Here is a 23,858-nt window from a genome sequence, read left to right on the forward strand (position 1 = left end):
TTTTTTTATTTTTTTTTTTTTTCACATTTTCAAACAGTCCATTTATATTGTCCAACCATCTAGTGTCCAGCAAAATAACAACACAATGTCAAATACAGTTTGGGAACCACTTTTCTAAACAATCTTAAAAGTTGATGAAGCGCTCTCCCTCTCTCTCTGCAAATGTGATAACGTTTTTCTTTCAGAAAATGAATTTGGTATCAGCGTTGCTAGCTTCATTAAAAACGGTTAATCTGATGGATTATGGATATCCTTGGTCTTATTTGTTTGTTCGAGGGCCAATACATGAGGTCAACTTTACCATATTATCCTGGAGGCACACTCCCTGTACAGTCCCTTACTTTGCGTGAATGATATCTCTCAACTTTAAACAATGCAAAATTCGAATAGAAAATCATGTTTATTTTTTTCCTATTCTGTGGCTGCATGAAATAGCAAACAACGTGAATTTAGCGATTATATTTGTTTACTTCATCTTTGTGGCTCCCTGATGAAACAGTAACATCCATTACAAAACCAAAAACCTACAGGAAAGATGGTTGTTTAATGTGAGAGGCTCAGCGATGTTAGGATTTTGGAAGTAGACTACCACAGTATGAGTCATAATACCCATAAAAACTAGCTGTCAAACAGAGAAATGATTCCAATTGTTCTTCCACCATCCCTCTTGGACAGGGGTTCTTAAACTTTTTCAGCCTGGGACCCAAATTAGAAATTCTGTGTTTCCTGGGACCCAAGCTTTGGAAAATGTGCAACTACACGTAAATATTGGTACATTTCATTGCCCTTATGCCTAAAACAAATGCAATATAGACAAAAACAAATAACAATGAAATTAAATAGCTAGTCATGTTTATTTCCCCCATTAAAAACTCTTACATATCTGTCTAGGTTGGAACTGTTGCTGTTAAAATTCAATAAATAATTTCATTCTGAACTGGAACAAACTGATTGATCACATCACACAGATGCATAACAAAACAGACATGCAGGCTTTTTGATAGTGCAACCCTAAGTAACAGTACAGATGAAGATGAAAAATGATCAGGCCTACTGAACATCTTACTGTAGAAATTATTGTCGAAAGAAAGTCTAGGTTGGAGCTGTTGCTGTTAAAATAGGAGTCATAATTTTTTTTTTGAACTGGAATAAACTGATTGATCCAGGCTGTATCACATCCGGCCGTGATTGGGAGTCCCATAGGGCGGTGCACAATTATCCCAGCGTCGTCCGGGTTTGGCTGGGGTAGGCCATCATTGTAAATAATGATTTGTTCTTAACTGACTTGTCTTGTTAAAAAAGGTTCAATTTTAATTAAAAAAAGGTTTTAAAAAATCACACGGATGTAGACCAGAAAACACACACACAGTTCTAATGAGAGGTGTGTGGCTGGTTGAAGTTTTCAAAAAGCATGTCTATTCTGGGCTCAGTTTTTTACAGTGCAACATTGAAGTCATGCTCAGCATTGAGACTGTTTCTGTACTTGTTTTTTAAGTAATCCAGAGTTGAGAACCCTGACTGACATAGGTATGTGGTGACAAACAGGACCAGAACATCTACTGCTTTCTCAGTCAGGCAGGAGACCGCTTCCTGCTGTAGATGAGCAACCCAGAACTGTGTGTGTTTGCCTCAAAAAGTATCTTGCTTCAATCAGTTTATTCCAGTTCAGAATAAAAATGATGACTTGTATTTTAACAGCAACGGTTCCAACCTAGACTTGTTTTCAATAAGAACTTCTACAGTAAGATGTACAGTTGGCCTGATCATTTTTCATCTTCATCTGTACTGTTACTTAGGGTTGCATCAGTAGCTAGCTAACTTGCTTTGGCTAATATAATCTATTAGCATGGTACAAGGCCAGGGAATTGTTTGAAAGAGAAACTCACATATACTACTATGAGATAGTACTCCCTTATTTCTGCTTATCATCGCCTTTTATAAAATGACAACAATGCCTTGCTAGCTGGCTTACTTTTCCACTGTCGAAGCACTGTTTCCTGAAGCATTCCCTGCATATACATCATGCTGTGGATGTTTGGTCAGGACGTGTCGTTATATGAATTTGTTCATTTTGATTGGCTCATTACTAAGCACTTCCCCGCACAAAACACATTGAGGGAGCTCCTCGTTAATTCTCAAAGTTTGAATGAAAGAGAGAAACTCATTGGTGTATTGGCTTTCCATGATGATTGAGCTCAGTCAGAACTTGTTGCGAGCATGGAGAGTAGGAATGACACGTCAGTGGTTTACAGCCAGTGTTTCCAACTCCTCAGTAAGGAAAGTAGCTATTGGCTGTCCTAAAAGTCACTAGAAGTCGCTAAATGACGTCATTGCCTAATTTGCATAATTGGCCATGTGCATGTAATTGTGATGGACGCTGTAGGAGAGAGGAATAATGTCGTGGGAGAGACAAAAAGTGAGTAAAAAACACCCTAAATATGTTTAGAACTACAAATGAACTTTCTTCTGTCGATTCTTGTTTTTTTTAATGTCACAATTCCAACCTTCCTCCTTTATCCGGGCTTGGGACCGGCAAAAGTGACCCAAAAGAGACACTCTGGCGGAGTTCCTTAGTTTTTAGTTTTTATTTAATTTTAGTTTTTTAGTTTAGTTTTTTACATTTACATCCCGCCCTGAATGTAAGCCAGTGCGGGATCAGCCAGCGGCGGCTTCCCGCATGCACGATTCATTTGCAGTCTGGACGCTGAGGGGTGATTGTGGAAGCCAGGTCATCTGATGCAGCACTCCATCACTCTCTTTCTTGGTCAAATAGCCCTTACACAGCCTGGAGGTGTGTTTTGGGTCATTGTCCTGTTGAAAAACAAATGATAGTCCCATTAAGTGCAAACCAGATGGGATGGCATATCGCTGTAGAATGCTGTGGTAGCCATGCTGGTTAAGTGTGCCTTGAATTCTAAATAAATCACTGACAGTGTCACCAGCAAAGCACCCCAAACCATCACACCTCTTACTCCATGTTTCACGGTGGAAACCACACATGCGGAGATCATCTGTTCACCAATTCCACGTTTTACAAAGACACGGCGGTTGGAACCAAACATCTCAAGTTTGGACTCATCAGACCAAAGGACAGATTTCCACCGGTCTAATGTCCATTACTCGTGTTTCTTGACCCAAGCAAGACTCTTCTTATTATTGGTGTCCTTTAGTAGTGGTTTCTTTGCAGCAATTCGACCATGAAGGCCTGATTCACACAGTCTCCTCTGCACAGTTGATGTTGAGATGTGTCTGTTACTTGAACTCTGTGAAGCATTTATTTGGGCTGCAATTTCTGAGGCTGGTAACTCTAATGAACTTATCCTCTGCAGCAGAGTTAACTCTGAGTCTTTCTTTCCTGTGGCGGTCCTCATGAGAGCCAGTTTCATCATAGGGCTTGATGGTTTTTGCGAGTGCACTTGAAGAAACTTTAAAAGTTCTTGAAATTTTCCAGATTGACTGACCTTCATGACTTAAAGTGAATATGGAATGTCGTTTCTCTTTGCTTTATTTGAGCTGTTCTTGCCATAATATGGACTTGGTCTTTTACCAAAAAAGGCTATCTTCTGTATACCAACCCTACCTTGTCACAACACAACTAATTGGCTCAAACGCATTAAGAAGGAAAGAAATTCCACAATTTAACTGTAAACAAGGCACACGTGTTAATTGAAAGGCATTCCGGGTGACTACCTCAGAAAGCAGGTTGAGAAAATGCCAAAAGTGTGCAAAGATGTTATATGGAATGATGTAGTAGTAACCAAAAAAGTGTTAAACAAATCAAAATATATTTTATATTTCAGCTTCTTCAAAGTAGCCACCCTTTGCCTTGATGTGTTATTTCATAGTTGTGATGTCTTCACTATTATTCTGCAATGTAGAAAATAGTACAAATAAAGAAAAACCCTTGGATGAGTAGGTGTGTCCAAACTTTTGACTGGTACTGTAAGTATTCACACCCTTGAGTCAATACTTTGTAGAAGCACCTTTGGCAGCGATTACAGCTGTGAGTCTTTCACACCTGGATTGTGCAACATTTGCCCATTATTATTTTCCAAATTCTTCAAGCTCTGTCAAACTGTTTGTTGATCATAGCTAGACAATAATTTTCAGGTCTTGCCATAGAGTTTAAATTAGATTTAAGTCAAAACTGTAACTTAGCCACTCAGGAACATTCACTGTCTTCTTGGTAAGCAACTCCAGTATAGATTTTGCCTTTTGTTTTAGGTTATTGTCCTGCTGAAAGGTGAATTAATCTCCCAGTGTCTGGTGGAAAGCAGACTGAACCAGGTTTTCCTCTAGGATTTTGCCTGTGCTTACATTTTACATTTATTAATTTAGCAGACGCTCTTATCCAGAGCGACTTACAGTAGTGAATGCATACATTTCATACATTTCATTTCATGCATATTTTATATATATATATATTTTTTTTTTGTACTGGCCCCCCGTGGGAATCGAACCCACAACCCTGGCGTTGCACACACCAAGCTGGCGTTGCAAACACCATGCTCTACCAGTCCTTAAAACCTCTTACATCTAGATGTGCCGCTAGCGGAACGCCTCGCCAATATCCAATGATAGAGCGTGGGGCAAATTACAAACTCCTCAAAAATCCCAAAACTTCAATTTTTCAAACATATGACTATTTTACACCATTTTAAAGACAAGACTCTCTTTTATCTAACCACATTGTCCGATTTCAAAAAGGCTTTACAATGAAAGCAAAACATTAGATTATGTCAGGAGAGTACCCAGCCAGAAATAATCACACACCCATTTTTCAAGCTAGCATATAATGTCACAAAAACCAAAACCACAGCTAAATGCAGCACTAACCTTTGATGATCTTCATCAAATGACACTCCTAGGACATTATGTTATACAATACATGCATGTTTTGTTCAATCAAATTCATATTTATATCAAAAACCAGCTTTTTACATTAGCATGTGACGTTCAGAACTAGCATACCCACCGAAAACTTCCGGTGAATTTACTAAATTACTCATGATAAACGTTCACAAAAAAACATAACAATTATTTTAAGAATTATAGATACAGAACTCCTTTATGCAATCGCGGTGTCCGATTTTAAAATAGCTTTTCGGTGAAAGCACATTTTGCAATATTCTGAGTATATAGCCCGGCCATCATGGCTAGCTATTTTGACACCCACCAAGTTTGGCACTCACCAAACTCAGATTTACTATAAGAAAAATTGGATTACCTTTGCTGTTCTTCGTCAGAATGCACTCCCAGGACTTCTACTTCAACACCCAATGTTGTTTTGGTTCCAAATAATCCATAGTTATATCCAAATAGCTGCGTTTTGTTCTTGCGTTCAAGACACTATCCGAAGGGTGACGCGCCGGCGCATATCGTGACAAAAAAATTCTAAATATTCCATTACCGTCCTTCGAAGCATGTCAAACGCTGTTTAAAATCTATTTTTATGCGATTTTTCTCGTAAAATAGCGATAATATTCCGACCGGGAGACCTTGTTTTCGTTCAAACACTGAAAATAGAAAATGGAGTCTTCACGCGCGCGCCCGTGTCATTGTTCTCAGAACGACCACTTTCCAAAACCCCTACTGTTTTTCGCCCAGGGACTGCAGAGTCATCATTCCCCGTTCTGGAGCCTTCTGAGGGCCTATGGGAGCCTTAGAAAATGTCACGTTACAGCAGAGATCCTCTATTTTTGACAAAGAGGCTATAGAAGGACAAGAAATGGTCAGAGAGGGCACTTCCTGTATGGAATCTTCTCAGGTTTTGGCCTGTCATATGAGTTCTGTTATACTCACAGACACCATTTAAACAGTTTTAGAAACTTTAGGGTGTTTTCTATCCAAATCAAATAATTATGTGCATATTCTAGTTTCTGGGCAGGAGTAATAACCAGATTAAATCGGGTACGTTTTTTTATCCGGCCGTGAAAATACTACACCCTATCCTAAACAGGTTAATGATTACAAGCATACCCATGAACATGATGCACCACTATGCTTGAAAATATGGAGAGTGGTACTATGTTATGTGTTGTATTTGCCATAAAACATAACACTTTGTATTCAGGACAAAACATTAATTGCTTTGCCAAAAAGTGAATTGCTCACTATTACTTTAGTGCCTTATTGCAGGAAGCATGTTTTGGAATATTTTTATTATGTACAGGCTTGTTTCTTTTCACTCTGTCTATTAGGTTAGCATTGTGGAGTAACTACAATGTTGTTGATCTATCATCAGTTTTCTCCTATCACAGCCATTAAACTCTGTAACTGTTTTAAAGTCACCTTTGGCTTCATGGGGAAATCCCTGAGCGGTTTCCTTCCTTTCCGGCAACTGAGTTAGGAAGGACACCTGTATATTTGTAGTGACTGGGAGTATTGATACATCATTCAAAATGTCATTGTTTGTGGAATTGCCTTAACCACTGTAGTATATTGTCTATTGGTGAAAACAAGATCACATTTTTTTTCATGAAATTGTTATACAATAAAATATTTCCATTGTCATCCATTTAAATGTTGAATAGGCCAGATACCTTTCTCCATCCACTCATTGTAAAATAATAATTTGATCTTAATTAGGATCCATCTATTGTTCCAAGTTGGAGTAGTATGCTGAGTAAAGTTATGTTTATATATTAGTTTCCAATAACGGAGGACTCACATCTTAATAAAAAATCTATACCATCAAAACTCTTAAAGATTTTGGAAGGAAAATCAAACCAAAAACTTTCACATTTTCGAATAAAATATTGTAACCGTTTTAAGTTGATGGTACCATTCACTGGATCAAAGTCAATTGCATTCAGACCACCTTCCTCAATAGACTTTACAATATCCTCTTTTCTTAAATAATTATGTTTATTGTTCCATATAACATTGAAAATGGCTATTTTTCTTGATTAACTTGTCAGGGATAGCTAAGAAATAGGATGAATATGTTTGTCTTGCAGTATAGTAAGTAAAATATGTCAAAAAATGTAGAAATCCCTTTGTAGCCAACTATTGAGAATAGTTATAAATTATTCTGTATATTAGATTTTCCTGTAAACTTTAAATACTTTCCCATAAACTTAATATTGTTATTACAATACATAAATATGTTACTTAACCTTTAACTGTTACGTTATGAACAGTAATCAGAGGGTAATCATGAATAGCCATTCATTAAAATGTGTCATATTTAAATGTAAACCAGAAGCTTATTTTTTTTAAATATAATAATAATGTTTAGTACTGCTGGAATCTGTGCTCTGTTCTTGAGTAATAGACATTTAAAGGTTGGATGTTCGGACTAGCCTTAATAAGGAATTCATTAACATTAATGGTGAGCTGCAACACAAATTCCTCTCTTCACTTTAAATCTATTTATACTATCATGTAATACTCCAATCACCTTTACACATTTTTCACCAAAACCAAAAAAACATCATCAATCATGTCTGTAATAATAGGTCCAGGACAAGCATAATGTTGTTATGTATAGACCTGTCTTCAAGGAATCCAGATGAGTGTTACTTATTATATGTGGCATGCCCTCTTTCATTCTGTTAGCAATCACATGGGTAAACACATTGCAATCTACATAAAGTAATGTCTCAGGGCGCAGATTGTCTATATTGTGTATATCTTGTCTTTACCGGGTTTAGGTTTAAGAGTTAGGTATCAACAAGTACATGCTGCTGAGGGGAGGACAGCTCATAATAATTGCTGGAACGGAGTATTATTGCCAGAATGGAGTGAATGGAATGGTATGTTTGCTACCATTCCATTAACTCCATTCCGACCATTATTATGAGCCATCCTCCCCTCAGCAGCCTCCACTGGTATCATCCCTTGTTTCATAGTTGGCGTTAGAACGCGTTCAAAACAACTGGGAACTCGGAAATCTATGACTTCAGTGCTTTCAAGACAACTGGGAAAAAGAAGGAAAAAACGAGCTCCGACTGGGAAAAATCGTTTTGAATGTTCATCCAAGTCCAAATTCAAGGCGGAAACTCGGGCATTTGTCTGGAGCTCCGACTATCCGACTCGAAGTTAGTGTTAGTCACTGAGCTATAGGTGTGACCAACTTCCACCTGACTGAGGACGGTCCACGTACTTCCTGTATTGAAATTAGGTTGGACGACCAACGTATAACACCGATTCAGCATTGCTCTCGGATTACTTTGTCAAATTCTGTAACAGAACCCTTTGTCTGCGGCAGCCCTATGTAATAGTATCCGTTTGCATTGTCCGCATGTGTATCGAATTAAACGCCTAACAAGCCTTTTCATAATAAAAAATGTGGTCATTATGATCCCGCTTGGCCAGCCTGTCACGCCGGGGGCATTCCAACCCCCTTGTGAAAATGTCTTGCTAGCCAGCTAGTAGCTATCTACACCTCAGTTTGTGGTTGTGGGTTGTAATGTTTAGTATTGTATCCATCTCTTCAATACTATGGCTGTACGTTGGTTATGCAGGTAAGAATACGGGCATGTAAGCTTATCATATATTCCGTACAGTTTATTATGTGTATTTATTATCAAATGTATTTACCGAGCACCGTTTGGATTTCTATGACGTTAGCTAGCCTACATTTAGCTTGTACATAAAATACAATTATTTTTTTTGACGCTACATTGATGATTTCATCAATATATGTGGATTTATTGCACTTCGGCTGACATTATGGTGTCAGTCAGGGGACCAGTGACTGGGAATCCCTTGTTGACCAGCAGTGCCCCTGGCCCAAAGAGGCTTCATTGTCCTCCAACAACTGGGGTCCCGTTGGAACTCTACAAAAAGTAGTATTTCCTTCCCCCTTCATTTACTGATTCGAATTTCGAAATGACTGGGCAATTGAAAGCCATCTGGTGGAGCCCTTGCTTTCACCAGTGTCCAATCATGGCATCAGTGATTACTGAGGAAGGAAAAGTGCACTTTTTAAAGGAATTCGAATGGGGCCCTGTGTCTTTTAAATGTAGACTCAGCAATATGAAAGCGGGGTGACTTATTGCTCACAACTGCATGAATTTGTCCAATAAGAAAATCTAGTTGGCTGTGTTGTACTACTGAACACGACCCATGATTATGAGCTGTTCTAAGGGGGGACAGCCCCCCCCCCCAGGTGCCTCAGATTGAGGTCTACTAGGCCTGTAGATGATCCTTTGAGATAGGGGCTAGCTATAAAGTCACAGTTAGTGATGTAGTTACAGAAAAATAGGTGGCTTAAGCTGATCGTGGTGCATTTACCCTCCACTGTACCACTGGTCATAGTGTTTACAAATATGACCATTGGCCAGGGTCACACCATCTCACATTCAGTAGCCAGCCAACGTAGAAGACACCCGGGACCTATCCAGGTTCACAATGTTACAAATATTGGCGAAATATGAAATTGCACACCATAACGTGGGTCTCGTTAATGCAAAATTTTGTTTTTCAGGCAAAGAAAATAGTAAGATATTTTTCTGTGTTTTGTAAACGCAAATCTAAAATGTTTCTTGTAATTTATGCTCGGCATCAGACTAATTTTGTGCTTCAGTTGCATTTCTCCACTCGAATGATAATTCACAAAGGAGATGTGTAGCTGCTTTTCTCCTGTAAAATGCAAGATTAACTTAAGCTAAACATTAGAAAATGTAGCTGGCTACATACTTTATGATAAACATTAGAAATATGATGGCCATGTATCTTCTTTACAAAAAATATTGCTTTTTCATTGTAGGCTAAGCTCATTTACTTGTGTGGCTGCTAACCAAATAGCGTTGCCCTTCTGTTGTCATCTGATGAAAATTAAGTTATTTTCTGACGAATGTGTTGCACTCATGCAGTGGTCACCAATCGGTCGATCGCCAAGGCATTTCTAGTTTATCGCCAAACATTTCTGTAAAAAACTTAAGGATAACGTTATTCTTGCGTTCCTATTTTACTTTATTCCTCTCGCGCTGTTGGTAGGTGAATTGTTCCCATTTTGAACCATTTCATGTGTCTGAATGCACAAACACTGCCTTCCTGGAGAACAAATCAAATGCACTATAGGTCTACCGCTGGCCAATCGGATGGTTTGAGGATTTCGTATTATTCTGGTCTCAGAGCGTTTCATATTATTATTCTGTGTTTCGTTTGGTTTGTATTAATTTGTGGATGTCCATCACCCGTTTCGTGTGTTATGAATTACACTTCGTATTGCATGTTCCGAATTTTCAAAATGTACAATGTGTTACGAATTTGCAAAACATACAGTATATGTTACGAATTCTAGCTAGGTAGCTAACATTAGCTTGCTGGCTAACATTAGCTAGGCTAGGGGTTATGGCTAAATAAAAAATAATAGGACTAGGGTTATGGTTAGTAGTTAGGTTAAAGGGCTTTAGGGGAAGGGTTAGCTAACATGTAAAGGAGTTGAAACGTTGCTAAAATGCTAAAGTTGTCCGTGATGAGATTGGAACTCGAAACCTGTTTTATGTAACCATACCAAACATAACATATACTAATTACTATGTTAAATCTAGTTTGAGACGAACCTGCAGATTACCAAGTCTGCAGTAATGTAACAGGCGTAAAATAAAGCTAAAGTAAAGTTGATACTGTGAGATTTCAAAACTTTTTTGAAATTATGACATGTTTTTAACTCATCACTGTCAACACTTATAAGCCATAAAATTTGCATTTTCTTACTTCCACTTGCGCTACAACCCGCACAGCAGCTATAATTAATGAGTAGGAAAGTGTATCGATAGGCGTGCACTGTTATTATTAGCGGTTTGAGTCTTTTTTTTATCTAGGAATATTTCACTTTCTCTGTTCACAGGAGTGAGAACATGAATTTGTGCATGAGGCAGAAATAATGCGGTGCGACTTGTTAAGCTATCAGCTGGAAGAGATTGACCAAAAAGGGACAATGTCAGTGAAAGAAGGGGAGAGTGGAGGGACATTTAGAGGCGAACCCTGAGTCTGCTGCCCTCCACTGAGACTGACCATCAGATGCAAGCACCATCAGCCCAATACAATAAAAAGCAAATTATTTAAATGTATTCTCACTCAGCTGTGCCTCACAAGTAATACAACAACTGATCTATTACTGGTGAAATCATAGAGCCAACCTCAAATTTAGAAATTGAATGAATATATATATATTATTTTAAATGGGAGTGCAATTCATGTAAAGCCAATATGCGTCTAATGTATTGGGCCTATAGCCTACTGCACGAACCACATTGGTACAGTACTGTTTTTAATAGGATAATGTTGCATAGGCTTACGTTTTTTAAAGTAATGTTAAAAAAAATCTTAGCGGTAGATGTCGGCTTGCATTTTGACTCAGTGATCTTGACTTAGAAAAGGTTGGTGACCACTGCACTAATGCATTTTCTGTGAAGGAATACTATAGTTGCATGCGCCTGATCACTCTTGAAGCAAAACAACGGACTTTCGATATGAAACGCAAGTGAAAGGGTTTAAAATGCAAATATTTTGATGGTCTACATTTTGAAAATGCAGATTTCTAAACTCTAAAGTGACCCCTGCATAAGGGGACCCAGGTTATCGGTTTATTCAGTGGCCAACCATCCTCCACAGTCCCCACAATGTGCTCCACACCGTTGCCAGTTGTTGGTTATGAATCATGGCCAAATTTACAGATTGTACATGTCATGGCTGACCATCACTAAATTATTTTTGTCTGTTCTAGGGCTATACACTTCTGTCTGAATATTATGTATTGTTATATTCTCATGAGTTTAAGCCCCTGAACTAATCAATTTTGTGTATAGGCAGGCTTATCTCTAAAATACTCTTCATGGTTATGGAAGTTGGCAATGCATGACACAGTTGTGAAAACTGAATCTTTGTCATAGTGGTATTCCAGCAGCACCAGTTGGTCTCAACTTGCTGCCAGGTGCCAAGTAGAGATCTTCTTTTGTAGTTCAATGGTAGAGATGCCAAATGCTTGACATAGCCCATGTAAATAGAATGTAATTGTGTTTAATATTGATTACAAGTTACAACGTATTGTACTAAAATATGACCACGATCCCGTTTTACAGTTACAGTTCACTGAAGACTAGTTTATGACGCGCGTGAACAAACCCTCTGAATAGGTGCTTGGGAGGGGCGACACGGCACGCAGTGCTTAATGCTGTACGACAGTACTGTACCGAGGTGAATCAGCCATTGAAAACGAAATAGCCGGCATAGCTACATAAAGACAAACAATATTCATTTGGATTACACACTACAGCGCGTATGATCATAGTTGGTTAGCTGATGGAAACGGACATCTTTAGAAATGTGCGCAAATGTCTTTGGCGCTTTGAAAAGGTGAGACATTTCATGCGCAGCTGGGAAGGTAGTGAGACATTGCTGGCGTTTGTTACATTGAAACAGGAACCTAGCAACTGGCAGATTGAAAATGCGTTTTGTTTGAGAGATAGTGGCAGCACTGCAAGCCTAAATGATTAGAGTGTCTGCTTACAATGACAATGCTTAAAGCCCTTTGTAGGTATGTAGAACTATTATGTATGAACAGTATTTCTTTGCTCAGTGGGATGCTGCGCGTTTGAAGAGGGACTGTTCTAGAACGCTTTTTGGAGAATGGGGTCTGTCAGACATGGAGCATCACCGTACACTATGTTAATCAATTCTAGACTACAGGTATCAATACATAAATACACTACGTAAACGTATAAGTCAAGTTGGTAGCCCTAAGGACACTTCAATTTTGATGTGTTCTTTCGGGTCGGGTTCTCTGTCAGGCAATTTGTTATTTGTAAGCTGTTGGCCTCACAGGTAGCCTTGCCCCATTGTGTCCAGAAAAGGGGCATTCGTTGGTAGCATCCTGGATTGGAGCCCTCTCCAAAACCAGGATGCCATAACAATGTCTGTCTCCTCCCTACACATCTGGGAGGCTTGACTAGCCATTTTAGTTTTATTTAGGCTCCTTGCTCATCCTAAACTGACATCAAAATTAAATGTAGGCAGTTTTATTCAACACCAAGCATAAACAATGTTTTTGGTAGTTGTGTAATGTGTAGTCATGCACTCCTGCCAATAGGATTGTGTTATGAAAGTCTACTTGTCAATTGAGTGGATTCGGCCCATGGTCATCACCATTCTTTTAGATAGAAGTACAATAGCAACACAGTATTGTCTGAGATGGTCTTTCTAACTACTGTGTCTGATTTATATTAAAGGCCCAATGTAGCTATTTCTGGGTAACAATTAAGTTCCTCATTGTAATGGATTTCCATTAAAATGGCAAAAGTAGCTTTTGAGCAAAAACTGTTTCTCAATCAAGAATTTATCTTGGACTGACTGGGAGTGGTCTGAGTGGGGATGAGGAAAAATAAAAACTAGCGGTTATGGCAGAGGTTTGGAAACCTCTTTGTTATTGCCCAATGCAGCTGTTTTTATATCAATGTCATATCACAATGTCACATCTCCCTTTCTGGTTAACAATTAAGTATCTTACTGTTTTATTTTGTCATTTTAAAAATGTACAAAAATTGCCTGTCACCAGAAAAGCCGAGACTCCCACCCATGCAAACAGGCTGATTTGAAGGTCCTGTGTAGATTGTTTTTCAACCAGCAACTATCAGGAATAACACTGATCAAATAGTTTCACACTTTTACAGAGTTAGTTTCATTACTTGTTGTACAATATGACATAAAACACATGAAAAACTGAATTTTGACTGCAATTGGCCTTTAATTCAAAAGACAAGTAACCTAGTGGCTAAGTGTCTGATTCTCTCCCATGAGGCATGTTGTCTTTAATTTTTCTGTTAACCCTCAGTTGCAGGCTACTTATTGTCCTTTCTGACAAATGTGTGTGAATAGGGTAATACTATAAACCCTAGGCCTAAATTGTCTCAACTTTTTCCAATGGCTCTCCTGAGGCAACACTAAAGATAGGTTTAGGCTATAGACCAATGGGGGTGCAAAGTACGGCCCGCCAGGCACTTATTCTTTTTTTACACCCCTTTTTTCTCCTCAATTTCGTAGTATTCAATTGGTAGTTACAGTCTTGTCCCATCGCTGCAACTCCTGTATGGACTCGGGAGAGGCGAAGTTCGAGAGCCGTGCGTCATCCGAAACACGACCCAGCCAAGCTGCACTGCTTCTTGACACAATGCCCACTTAACCCGGAAGCCAGCAGCACCAATGTGTCGGAGGAAACACCGTACACCTGACGACCGTGTCAGCGTGCATTGTGCCTGGCCCGCCACAGGAGTTGCTAGGGCGCGATGGGACAAGGAAATCTCTGCCTGCCAAACCCTCTCCTAACCCGGACGATGCTGGGCCAATTGTGCGCCGCCTCATGGGTCTCCCAGTCACGGCCAGCTGTGACACAGCCTGGGATCGAACCCGGGTCTGTAGTGACTCTCGGGAGGCCTCTGCAAATTGAGTAAACATTTTTTTTGCCCACCCCTGCTATAAACTGTCACACCGACAGTGTTTTAGGCTTCTGATTTGGGTTTATTATCTGAATGGTATTGCAATGTTACCAATAGTCCGAAAGAAAACATTTCTGTCTGACTATGGTTTAAATGGACCCTAGTAACCCCATAATGACTGCTCAATCGGTACTCTTTCTCACCATAATCCCCTTTGGAAAACCCCCAACATACAGTCATAACAGTTACACACTGGGTGCATTCATATATTCACTCTGGAGTGCCAGAGTTCAGATTGTCCATTTGTAAATTCAGAGTGTTTTGTTCTCGGACCATTCAGAGCACACACTGGACGCTCTGGCTGAAGAGTAGGGTTGATCCGAGCGTTCTGACCTCACAACGGCAGTCAAGCACCCAAGCTAACTTGCTAGCTACTTTCAGACACAAATGAGAACACCTCACTCTGACCATGTTACTCGCCCCAGCAGAGGTTAGGCGGTTTTCATGTTGTCTAGAGCGTTGGTGACTATAACTGTGCTACTGGCAACCACTTAATTAAAAAAATTGCTGCCGTTTACTGACCCCGGGCATATTCAACGGGTGTTGCTCGTTCGTAAATTTAATCAGTTATTCTGAGCTCTGGCACACTCAGACGAGAGTGCTCTAAAATCGGAGTAGATAGACCGAGTGAATTTACAAACTCTCTTTAAGAATGAGAAGAATGCCCTGTATATTGTGACATCACAGACACATCACTGTGGAACAGCAGCAGTAAATAATTTGACAGCCTCCCAATCTGCTGTGTCTGGAGCCTGGATGCCGATTGCACAGAATTTAGGCTACTGGTGTGTTCTCTTACCGGAGCCAGCTTGATATTATTCATTCCCTCTGGAGTTTTTGTAAGTAGTGATGTTGACTATTTGATACAATTATGCCAACAGTCATCTTTGAGTGAGGGAATTAATTCTGTGGGGTGCCCTTTCTTTTGTCAGGTCAGACATTCTCTGAAGAATGTAACTCGATTATGGTTATTTCTGACCTGGGGTGTTAAGACAGCTTTATTGTCGTTGAAGTAACTAGACTTAGTTCAGTGGTGTTCATTGGACAGCTGAAATAGTAGCCGGCACTGAGCCTAGATCTATAGCCTACGTTCAGTAATGAGTTGAATGATTGTCATGCTAGTGTTATCATTGAAAGTTGAATTAATGTATTGCCTGTTTTTAGGTCATGCCTGCCTGGTTCTTGTTGGTTAAGCGGTCACTAACAAATTAGGATTGTACACTTAACTTCCAGTAGCTCATTGTTCATTTGAGGAAATGAGTGGACAAAGGCTGCTTGTTCAAGCTTGTTTTTATTTTGTAAAATATAAAAAATATTTTACAAAATAGTGAAACATTAGTTATCCTTTTTAGATAAAACTATAATTAAATATTCAAATGTTGTCCACCTAATCAAAGGATCTGAGAATGAATCTGGTACTGAAAGCATAAGCTACAGCCAGCTAGCACTGCAGTGCATAGTTGAACAGTTTTGAAGAAGTTAATTTCTTCAAAAATGAAGGAGAAGCAAGAGAGATATTTAGTTGTATTTTTTTTTCACTTAGCCAGCAGCTTGCTAGTTAAGCCTACTCAAACACCAGGCTCAAACAGAGAGGGATGCTATGTTAGCTAGCTAGTTATGGCTATCCAACACTGGAACTCTTCCAAGTCAAGGTAAGCTTTTGGTTTTATTAGTTCATTGCCACTGGGGCCCGCCGATGTAACTGCGGATGATAAGATGACGCCGAAGAGGATGGCTGACGTTTTACATGCTCCTAACCAACTGCTTATATATATATATATATATATATATATATTTTATTTTATTTTTAATTTTTGTGTGTGTTTAACTTATTTTGTACATAATGTTTCTGCTACCATCTCTTATGACCGAAAATCACTTCAGGACATCAGAACAGCAATTACTCACCACGAACTGGAAGAAGCTTTTTCCTTTAACCTCTAGGGGCTAGGGGGCAGTATTTTCACGGCCGGATGAAAAACGTACCCAATTTAAACAGGTTACTACTCTGGCCCAGAAACTAGAATATGCATATTATTAGTGGATTTGAATAGAAAACACTCTGAAGTTTCTAAAACTGTTTGAATGGTGTCTAACAGAACTCATATGGCAGGCAAAAACCTGAGAAAATTCCAAGCAGGAAGTGGAGAATTGTAGTTGTTCTTTTGATTCTCTATCGAAGCTACAGTGTCTGTGGGGTGACGTTGCACTTCCTAAGGCTTCCATTGGCCGTCTAAAGCCTTCAGAAAGTGGTTTGAGAATTTTCCTGTCACTGGGCAGATAATAGGAGCTCAGTTACTGAGTGGTCTGCCTGGCAACAAAGGGATTGGATATGCTCGGTCCCGCGAGCGCTCTCCTCCTTCTTTTTCTTCTTGAATGAATATGCTATTGTCCGGTTGGAATATTATCGCAATTTTACGTTAAAAATACTATAAAGATTGATTTTAAACAGCGTTTGACATGCTTCTAAGTACGGTAATGGAACATTTTGATGTTTTGTGTCTCGAATTACGTAATGGAACATTTTTCAATATTCTGAGTACATAGCTCGCCATCACAGCAAGCTATACTGACACCCGCCAAGATCGGGGTCACCTAAACTCAGAATTAGTATTATAAATATTCTCTTACCTTTGCTGATCTTCGTCAGAATGCACTCCCAGGACTGCTACTTCCACAAGAAATGTTGTTTTTGTTCGAAATAATCCATATTTATGTCCAAATACCTCCGTTTTGTTCGTGCGTTCAGGTCACTATACAAAGGCATGATGTGCGAGCGTAATTCGAGACACAAAACATCAAAATGTTCCATTACCGTACTTAGAAGCATGTCAAATGTTGTTTAAAATCAATCTTTATTGTATTTTTAGCGTAAAATTGTGATAATATTCCAACCGGACAATAGCGTATTCATTCAAGGAGAAAAAGAACAGCTTGCTCACGGGACCGCGTATATCCAATCCCTTTGTCACCAGGCAGTCCACTCAGTGACTGAGCTCCTATCATCTGCCCAGTAACAGGAGACAGATGAAACAACTTTCTGAAGGCTTTTGACAGCCAATGGAAGCCTTAGGAAGTGCAACGTGACCCCCACAGACACTGTAGTTTCGAAAGGGACTAGAAAGAACTACAATTCTCAGATCCTCCACTTCCTGGTTGAATTTTCTCAGGTTTTTGCCTGCCATATGAGTTCTGTTATACTCACAGACACCATTCAAACAGTTTTAGAAACTTCAGAGTTTTCTATCCAAATCTACTAATAATATGCATATTGTAGTTTCTGGGCAAGAGTAGTAACCAGTTTAATTTGGGTACGTTTTTTCATCCGGCCGTGAAAATACTGCCCCCTATCTTCAACGAGTTAAACGGAAACAAACGAAACGAGGATAAACATACCTGAGTTTGTCCAATAGAAACTCTCGTTTGCAACTGTTGGACTAATGATTACACCCTAGATTAGCTAGATGCAGGCAAGTGTGCAAATCGGTATTGAATGTGTCACTTTCAATCATCGGCTAGGTTGTAGCAACCTCATGATGGGTGTAGGGACAATTCTAGTATCATGTAGTAGCCTAAACCTAGCCATGTTACATTGCGCTGGGTGAATGGAATATGAATGACAGTCATGCTCATAAAAATATTGTCCTCCCTCATCTTAAACTGCACCGACCGCCACTGCCTTAGGTCAACATTACATCATGGAAACAAGGACACCTGGCCTAACATATGGAATTGGACAAGCCTCATACTGGAGCTTTGTTTTTCTTCTTAATGTTTTCCTATTTTAAGGTTGAACAATTTTTATATATATATATATATATATATATATATATATATATTCACACACACACACAGTACCAGTGAAAAGTTTGGACACCTACTCATTCAAGGGTTTTTCTTTATTTTTACTATTTTCCACCTTGTAGAATAATAGTGAAGACATCAAAACCTGTGAAATAACACGTATGGAATCATGTAGTAACCAAAAAAGTTAAAATATATTTGAGATTCTTCAAAGCAGCCACCCTTTGCCTTGATGACAGCTTTGCACACTCTTGGTATTCTCTCAACCAGTTTCATGAGGTAGTCACCTGGAATGCATTTCAATTAACCTCTCTAGGGTAGGTGGCACCAAATCGTCCCAACTACGCAACAGCCAGTCTAATCCCGTGGCGCGATATTCAAATACCTTAGAAATGCTATTACTTCAATTTCTCAAACATATGACTATTTTACAAGACAAGACTCTCCTTTATCTAACCACACTGTCCGATTTCAAAAAGGCTTTACAACGAAAGCAAAACATTAGATTATGTCAGCAGAGTACCCAGCCAGAAATAATCAGACACCCATTTTTCAAGCTAGCATATAATGTCACATAAACCCAAACCACAGCTAAATGTAGCACTAACCTTTGATGATCTTCATCAGATGACAACCCTAGGACATTATGTTATACAATACATGCATGCTTTGTTCAATCAAGTTCATATTTATATCAAAAACCAGCTTTTTACATTAGCATGTGACGTTCAGAACTAGCATACCCCCCGCAAACTTCCGGGGAATTTACTAACAATTTACTAAATTACTCACGATAAACGTTCACAAAAAGCAAAACAATTATTTTAAGAATTATAGATACAGAACTCCTCTATGCACTCGATATGTCCGATTTTTAAAATAGCTTTTTGGTGAAAGCACATTTTGCAATATTCTAAGTACATAGCCCAGCCATCACGGGCTAGCTATTTAGACACCCAGCAAGTTTAGCCTTCACCAAAATCAGATTTACTATAACAAAAATGTTATTACCTTTGCTGTTCTTTGTCAGAATGCACTCCCAGGACTTCTACTTCAATAACAAATGTTGGTTTGGTCCCAAATAATCCATCGTTATATCCAAACAGCGGCGTTTTGTTCGTGCGTTCAAGAAACTATCCGAAATGGTAAATCAGGGTTACGAGCATGGCGCATTTCGTGACAAAAAAATTCAAAATATTCCATTACCGTACTTCGAAGCATGTCAACCACTGTTTAAAATCAATTTTTATGCAATTTATCTCGTAAAAAAGCGATAATATTCCGACCGGGAATCTGCGTTTCGGTAAATAGAGGGAAAAAAAGAAAGACGGGGGCGACCAGTGCACACGCCTAAGCCCACTGTCCCCTGATCGGCCACTTGACAAAGGCGATAATGTGTTTCAGCCTGGGGCTGGAATGACGACATTCAGCTTTTTCCCGGGCTCTGAGAGCCTATGGGAGCCGTGGGAAGTGTCACGTTACCGCAGAGATCCTTTGTTTTGGAAAGAGAAGTCAAAGAAAGCCAATAAATGGTCCGACAGGCCACTTCCTGTAAAGGAATCTCTCAGGTTTTTAGCTGCCATATGAGTTCTGTTATACTCACAGACACCATTCAAACAGTTTTAGAAACTTTAGGGTGTTCTCTATCCATATCTAATAAGTATATGCATATTCTAGTTACTGGGTAGGAGTAGTAACCAGATTAAATCGGGTACGTTTTTTATCCGGCCGTGTAAATACTGCCCCCTAGCCCTAAGAGGTTAACAGGTGTGCTTTGTTAAAAGGTCATTTGTATAATTTCTTTCCTTAATGTGTTTGAGCCAATCATACTGTAGATCAATGTGTTTTAGCTTAGAACTTTTGTTAATGTATTTGTGCTGTGCCTTATTTGCAGCCTGTTTGGGAAGCCCTTTGATGGTGGGAAGAGGATGGACCATGGCAGCCAGCAGCAGCACCCAGCCATGAATAGGCTCTATGAGGTCCAGCGGGAGGTTCAGTCTCTGGGCCCTCAAGTGTGCACCTTCAGCGGGCTAAAGAACGAGCGGGAGTACCGGCGGCTGGAGCGCGAGCTGACCCAGCTGCTCCTGGAAGTGGACCAGGTGGATACGGAGGGCAGGGCAGACCTACAGGGGGCACGCAAGAGAGCAGCCCAGGAAGTAGAGGGGCTGTTGCGCTACCTGGAGGAGAACGCCACCCACCCGTCCCGCCTGGCCATCGAGGAGCTGAGCAGGGATGCCCAGAGGCTGGTGGAGCAGGGTGTGGTGGAGCCTCAGCGGGCCGGGGGCACAGCAGAGATCAGTGATGAGCTGGTGGACGCCGTGCAGGAGCTGATACTGAGGCTCACCCAGGTGAAGACAGGAGGGAGGGTGCCCCTCCGCAAGGCTCGCTACCGGGCCCTGACACGACTGTGTGCTGTGCAAGACATAATCGAGGGTCGCACGCGCCAGCAGACCCTTCCCCTGTCGGAAGACACGCACGTGGCCGTGCAGAGGATCAACCAGGTGATGGTGCATGTGAGTGGGGCGCGCAGCCAGCTGGTGGCACTGCTGATGGGGCTGAGTGGGAGGGATAGCTGTGCCCACCTCTCCCGCGTGCTCACTGAGCTCCTAGTGGAGCTGGATGCCCTGGATGTGTCGGGGAATGCAGCGGTTAGAAACTACCGCAAACAGGTGGTGGAGGAGATCAACAGCCTGCTCAAACACCTGGACCTGGAGGGAGAGGGAGACGATACGCGCAGGTACTCAGCTTTACTAGAATTACAAACGCTCTGGAGTAATAATACAGAAGGGAAATACAGTATGCGTGTGTACATGCTTTCAGATACAACTTGGCTCAAAAATGTGATTGTGTTGTATATATTTTTCCTCAGGTATGACTTGGGGCAAAATGACTCTATCCGTCAGATTGAGGCGGTGCGTGGTCGGGTGGGCCAGCTGCAGGGGGAAGTCCTGCGACACTGTGGGGTGGGCGACCTCTTCAGGCCTAAGCCTGAGCTCCAGAGTCTCCTCACACATCTGGACCAGGTAGACACAGCCCGTAACCCCTGTATCCGTGAAGCCCGGCGGCGTGCCGTGCTGGAGGTCCAGGCTGTCATCACCTTCCTGGACCTCCGTGAGGCCCTGATCTGCCGCCAGCCCAGCCCCAACGAGCCCTCACAACACAGGGCTGTGTGGCTAGTCCTGGGCAGCCTGTCAGACCTCCAGGCCCAGGTACTCTGCTTCAATGGCAAGCAGGCCGACAAGAGCTACATGCTGCTGGAGGAGCTTCTGACCAAACAGCTGCTGGCTCTGGATGCGGTCGACCCACAGGGCGACGAGATGACCAAGGTGGCCCGCAAGCAAGCAGTCAAGTTTGCCCAGAACATCCTCAGCTTTCTGGACATGAAGACAGATGAGTGGGAATACTGATCCACTGGAAAAGACTGGACATAGCTGTAGGATGCCCTATGGAACTGTATATAAACTGGTGCATCATCGCTCTAAGAGAGTTGGGTGTGTAAATATTGTCTAAATCCCAGAATGCACGGCAGCAGCGCTTTCGTCTCTTTGTGGGGGGGAGCAACCCAAGAACATTTTTGTGAAACAGAATTTGGAGGATAGTGTTCCGACATACAATGTGCTTTTTAAAGTTTACAGTGCATCTTTTTGAAATCTACTGTATTTGTGTGCGTTTTGATCAGTGTTGTTGGGTTGTGGTTGCAAAGCCTGCGGCCAAAAGCACTGAAGCCTGTTATAGTGGTGGTCAGAGTAGTTAGTCACTTTGTCTGTTTTTCAAAAGCAGGAGTGGGACTAGAGTAATTACATCTCGATGGTATCCATGTTTAGCTTGATTATTTTGGAGGTCAGTTGTAAATTTACTCAGCCAAACGATGTACATGATGTCTCAAATACTTCTTTACTGAGATGAACCGAGTTTACATCAGTACTGTGAGACAAGATCTAACTCTGTTCATGTTGCTTCTCCACTTCCATTTGCTCGGTGTCTCTTCCTGGTAATGCTTTAATCAACACTTCTGGGGCAAACTACCCTAACCCTGGACGTACACAGCTGTTGCTGGCAACCATTCAGATGACAAATGAAAAGGAGAGCTTCTTTACGGCTTTAACCACAGTCCTACAATAATGAGGAGAAGGAGGATGTAGAGTTAAAGGGCCTGTGAGAACATTTGTCAATAGGCGGGTATGTTATTAAAGGCCTCCTTGTATAGAATGAACATTTGTGGACACGATAATTGCCCTGTTTGTATGTAATTTGTCGCTAAATGTTGATTGTAACTTGTGTGTTTGCGAGGATAGTGAAGGGGAAAAACAGTGTGGAGGTGGTTTAGGTTTTATTTTTGTCTGTGGCTTTCTATTGTCAGAGGAATGTGTCTGAGAGCCCTGTAGAGTGTCACTGATTTGGTGTGGTGTGTATTATTATAGCTGGTGACAGTGTTCACAGTGGACAGAGCAGTCTAAAACCTCTGCAGAGTTGCAGCAGAGTTAGGAAGCTATTAGTTAAAAAGCCCAAATCTCTGTGCCTTTCTTTTCATCATATTTTTCACCATCCTGAGCACTTACGCTCCGAGATGTGCACTTTTTACTGATTCTCAGCGCTGCAACTGACAGCTCTTTATAAACTGACCGTGGCATGTCTGGCAGATAGCCCTATGCACTAACAAAGCTTGAACAGTCCTCAGATGGCTCCCACAGAACTCACACACTCTCAAAATGACTGAGGTTATTCAAACCTTCCTCTGCTGCTATAGAAAAACATATGGCAAACAAACAGTGAAATCCAGCTTCACACTCATGGGTCGTCTGATTCGATTACACTGTGTTCACTGCGGCCCTCATGCAATGGAGGGGTGTTCACACAGCAAACTTAATGCTCTCTCAAACTAACCAATACAAAATAAGGTTCCATTCTGTCAATTTTTGTTGATTTGAAGTAACATTCTTTGCCAATAACCATACACAATCTCATTCCTTCCTAGGCATATACAGTGCATTCGGAAAGTATTCAGACACCTTGACTTTTTCCACATTGTTATGTTACAGCCTTATTCTAAAAAGGGTTAAATAGTTTTTCTTTCATCGTCAATCTACACACAATACCCCATAATGACAAGGCAAAAACTGGTTTTTAGACGTTTTTGCAAATGTATATAAAACTGAAATATCACATTTACATAAGTATTCAGACCCTTTACTCAGTACTTTGTTGAAGTACTTTTGGCAGCCATTACAGCCTCGAATCTTCTTCGGTATGATGCTACAAGCTTGGCACACCTGTATTTGGGGAGTTTCTCCCATTCTCTGCAGATCCTCTCAAGCTCTGTCAGTTTGGATGGAGAGCGTCGCTGCACAGCTATTTTCAGGTCTCCATAGATGTTCGATTGGGTTCAAATCCGGGCTCTGCCTGGGCCACTCAAGGACATTTAGGCGTGTCCTTAAGCCACTCCTGCATTGTCTTGGCTGTGTGCTTAGGGTCATTGTTCTGTTGGAAGGTGAACCTTAGACTGGGGCAAAGGTCCTGCGGAGGTTTTCATCAAGGGTCTCGTTCTACTTTGCTCTGTTCATCTTTCCCTCGATCCTGACTTGTCCCTGCCGCTGAAAAACATCCCCACAG

At 40.8% G+C, this 23,858-nt stretch overlaps 1 protein-coding gene across 3 annotated transcripts; it reads left to right on the forward strand.

Moving 5' to 3' along the window:
- The first annotated feature begins 8,146 nt into the window (after positions 1–8,146).
- On the forward strand, positions 8,147–22,461 carry LOC106610958 (BAG family molecular chaperone regulator 5). Of its 3 annotated transcripts, none has more exons than XM_014210686.2 (3): positions 8,147–8,468; positions 20,143–20,985; positions 21,118–22,461. In XM_014210686.2, exons 1-3 carry the CDS (start codon positions 8,446–8,448, stop codon positions 21,653–21,655), a joined length of 1,404 nt encoding a protein of 467 aa, XP_014066161.2. In that variant the 5' UTR covers positions 8,147–8,445; the 3' UTR covers positions 21,656–22,461. The 3 variants fall into 3 exon arrangements, with proteins under 3 accessions (XP_014066161.2, XP_014066160.2, XP_014066163.2); XM_014210685.2 differs by lacking the exon at positions 8,147–8,468 and adding an exon at positions 11,962–12,309; XM_014210688.2 differs by lacking the exon at positions 8,147–8,468 and adding an exon at positions 15,178–15,283.
- The last annotated feature ends 1,397 nt before the right edge of the window (positions 22,462–23,858 follow it).

This window comes from Salmo salar, chromosome ssa09 (genome assembly GCF_905237065.1).
Source record: "Salmo salar chromosome ssa09, Ssal_v3.1, whole genome shotgun sequence".
Lineage (NCBI taxonomy): Eukaryota > Metazoa > Chordata > Actinopteri > Salmoniformes > Salmonidae > Salmo > Salmo salar.

Bases quoted from the DNA above. Each gene is read 5' to 3' on its own strand.
- LOC106610958 (XM_014210685.2), top strand. From the start codon at position 12,278: ATGTGCGCAAATGTCTTTGGCGCTTTGAAAAG. The intron at 12,310-20,142 runs GTGAGACATTTC...CCTTATTTGCAG, and splicing joins GTCTTTGGCGCTTTGAAAAG to CCTGTTTGGGAAGCCCTTTG. The intron at 20,986-21,117 runs GTACTCAGCTTT...ATTTTTCCTCAG, and splicing joins GAGGGAGACGATACGCGCAG to GTATGACTTGGGGCAAAATG.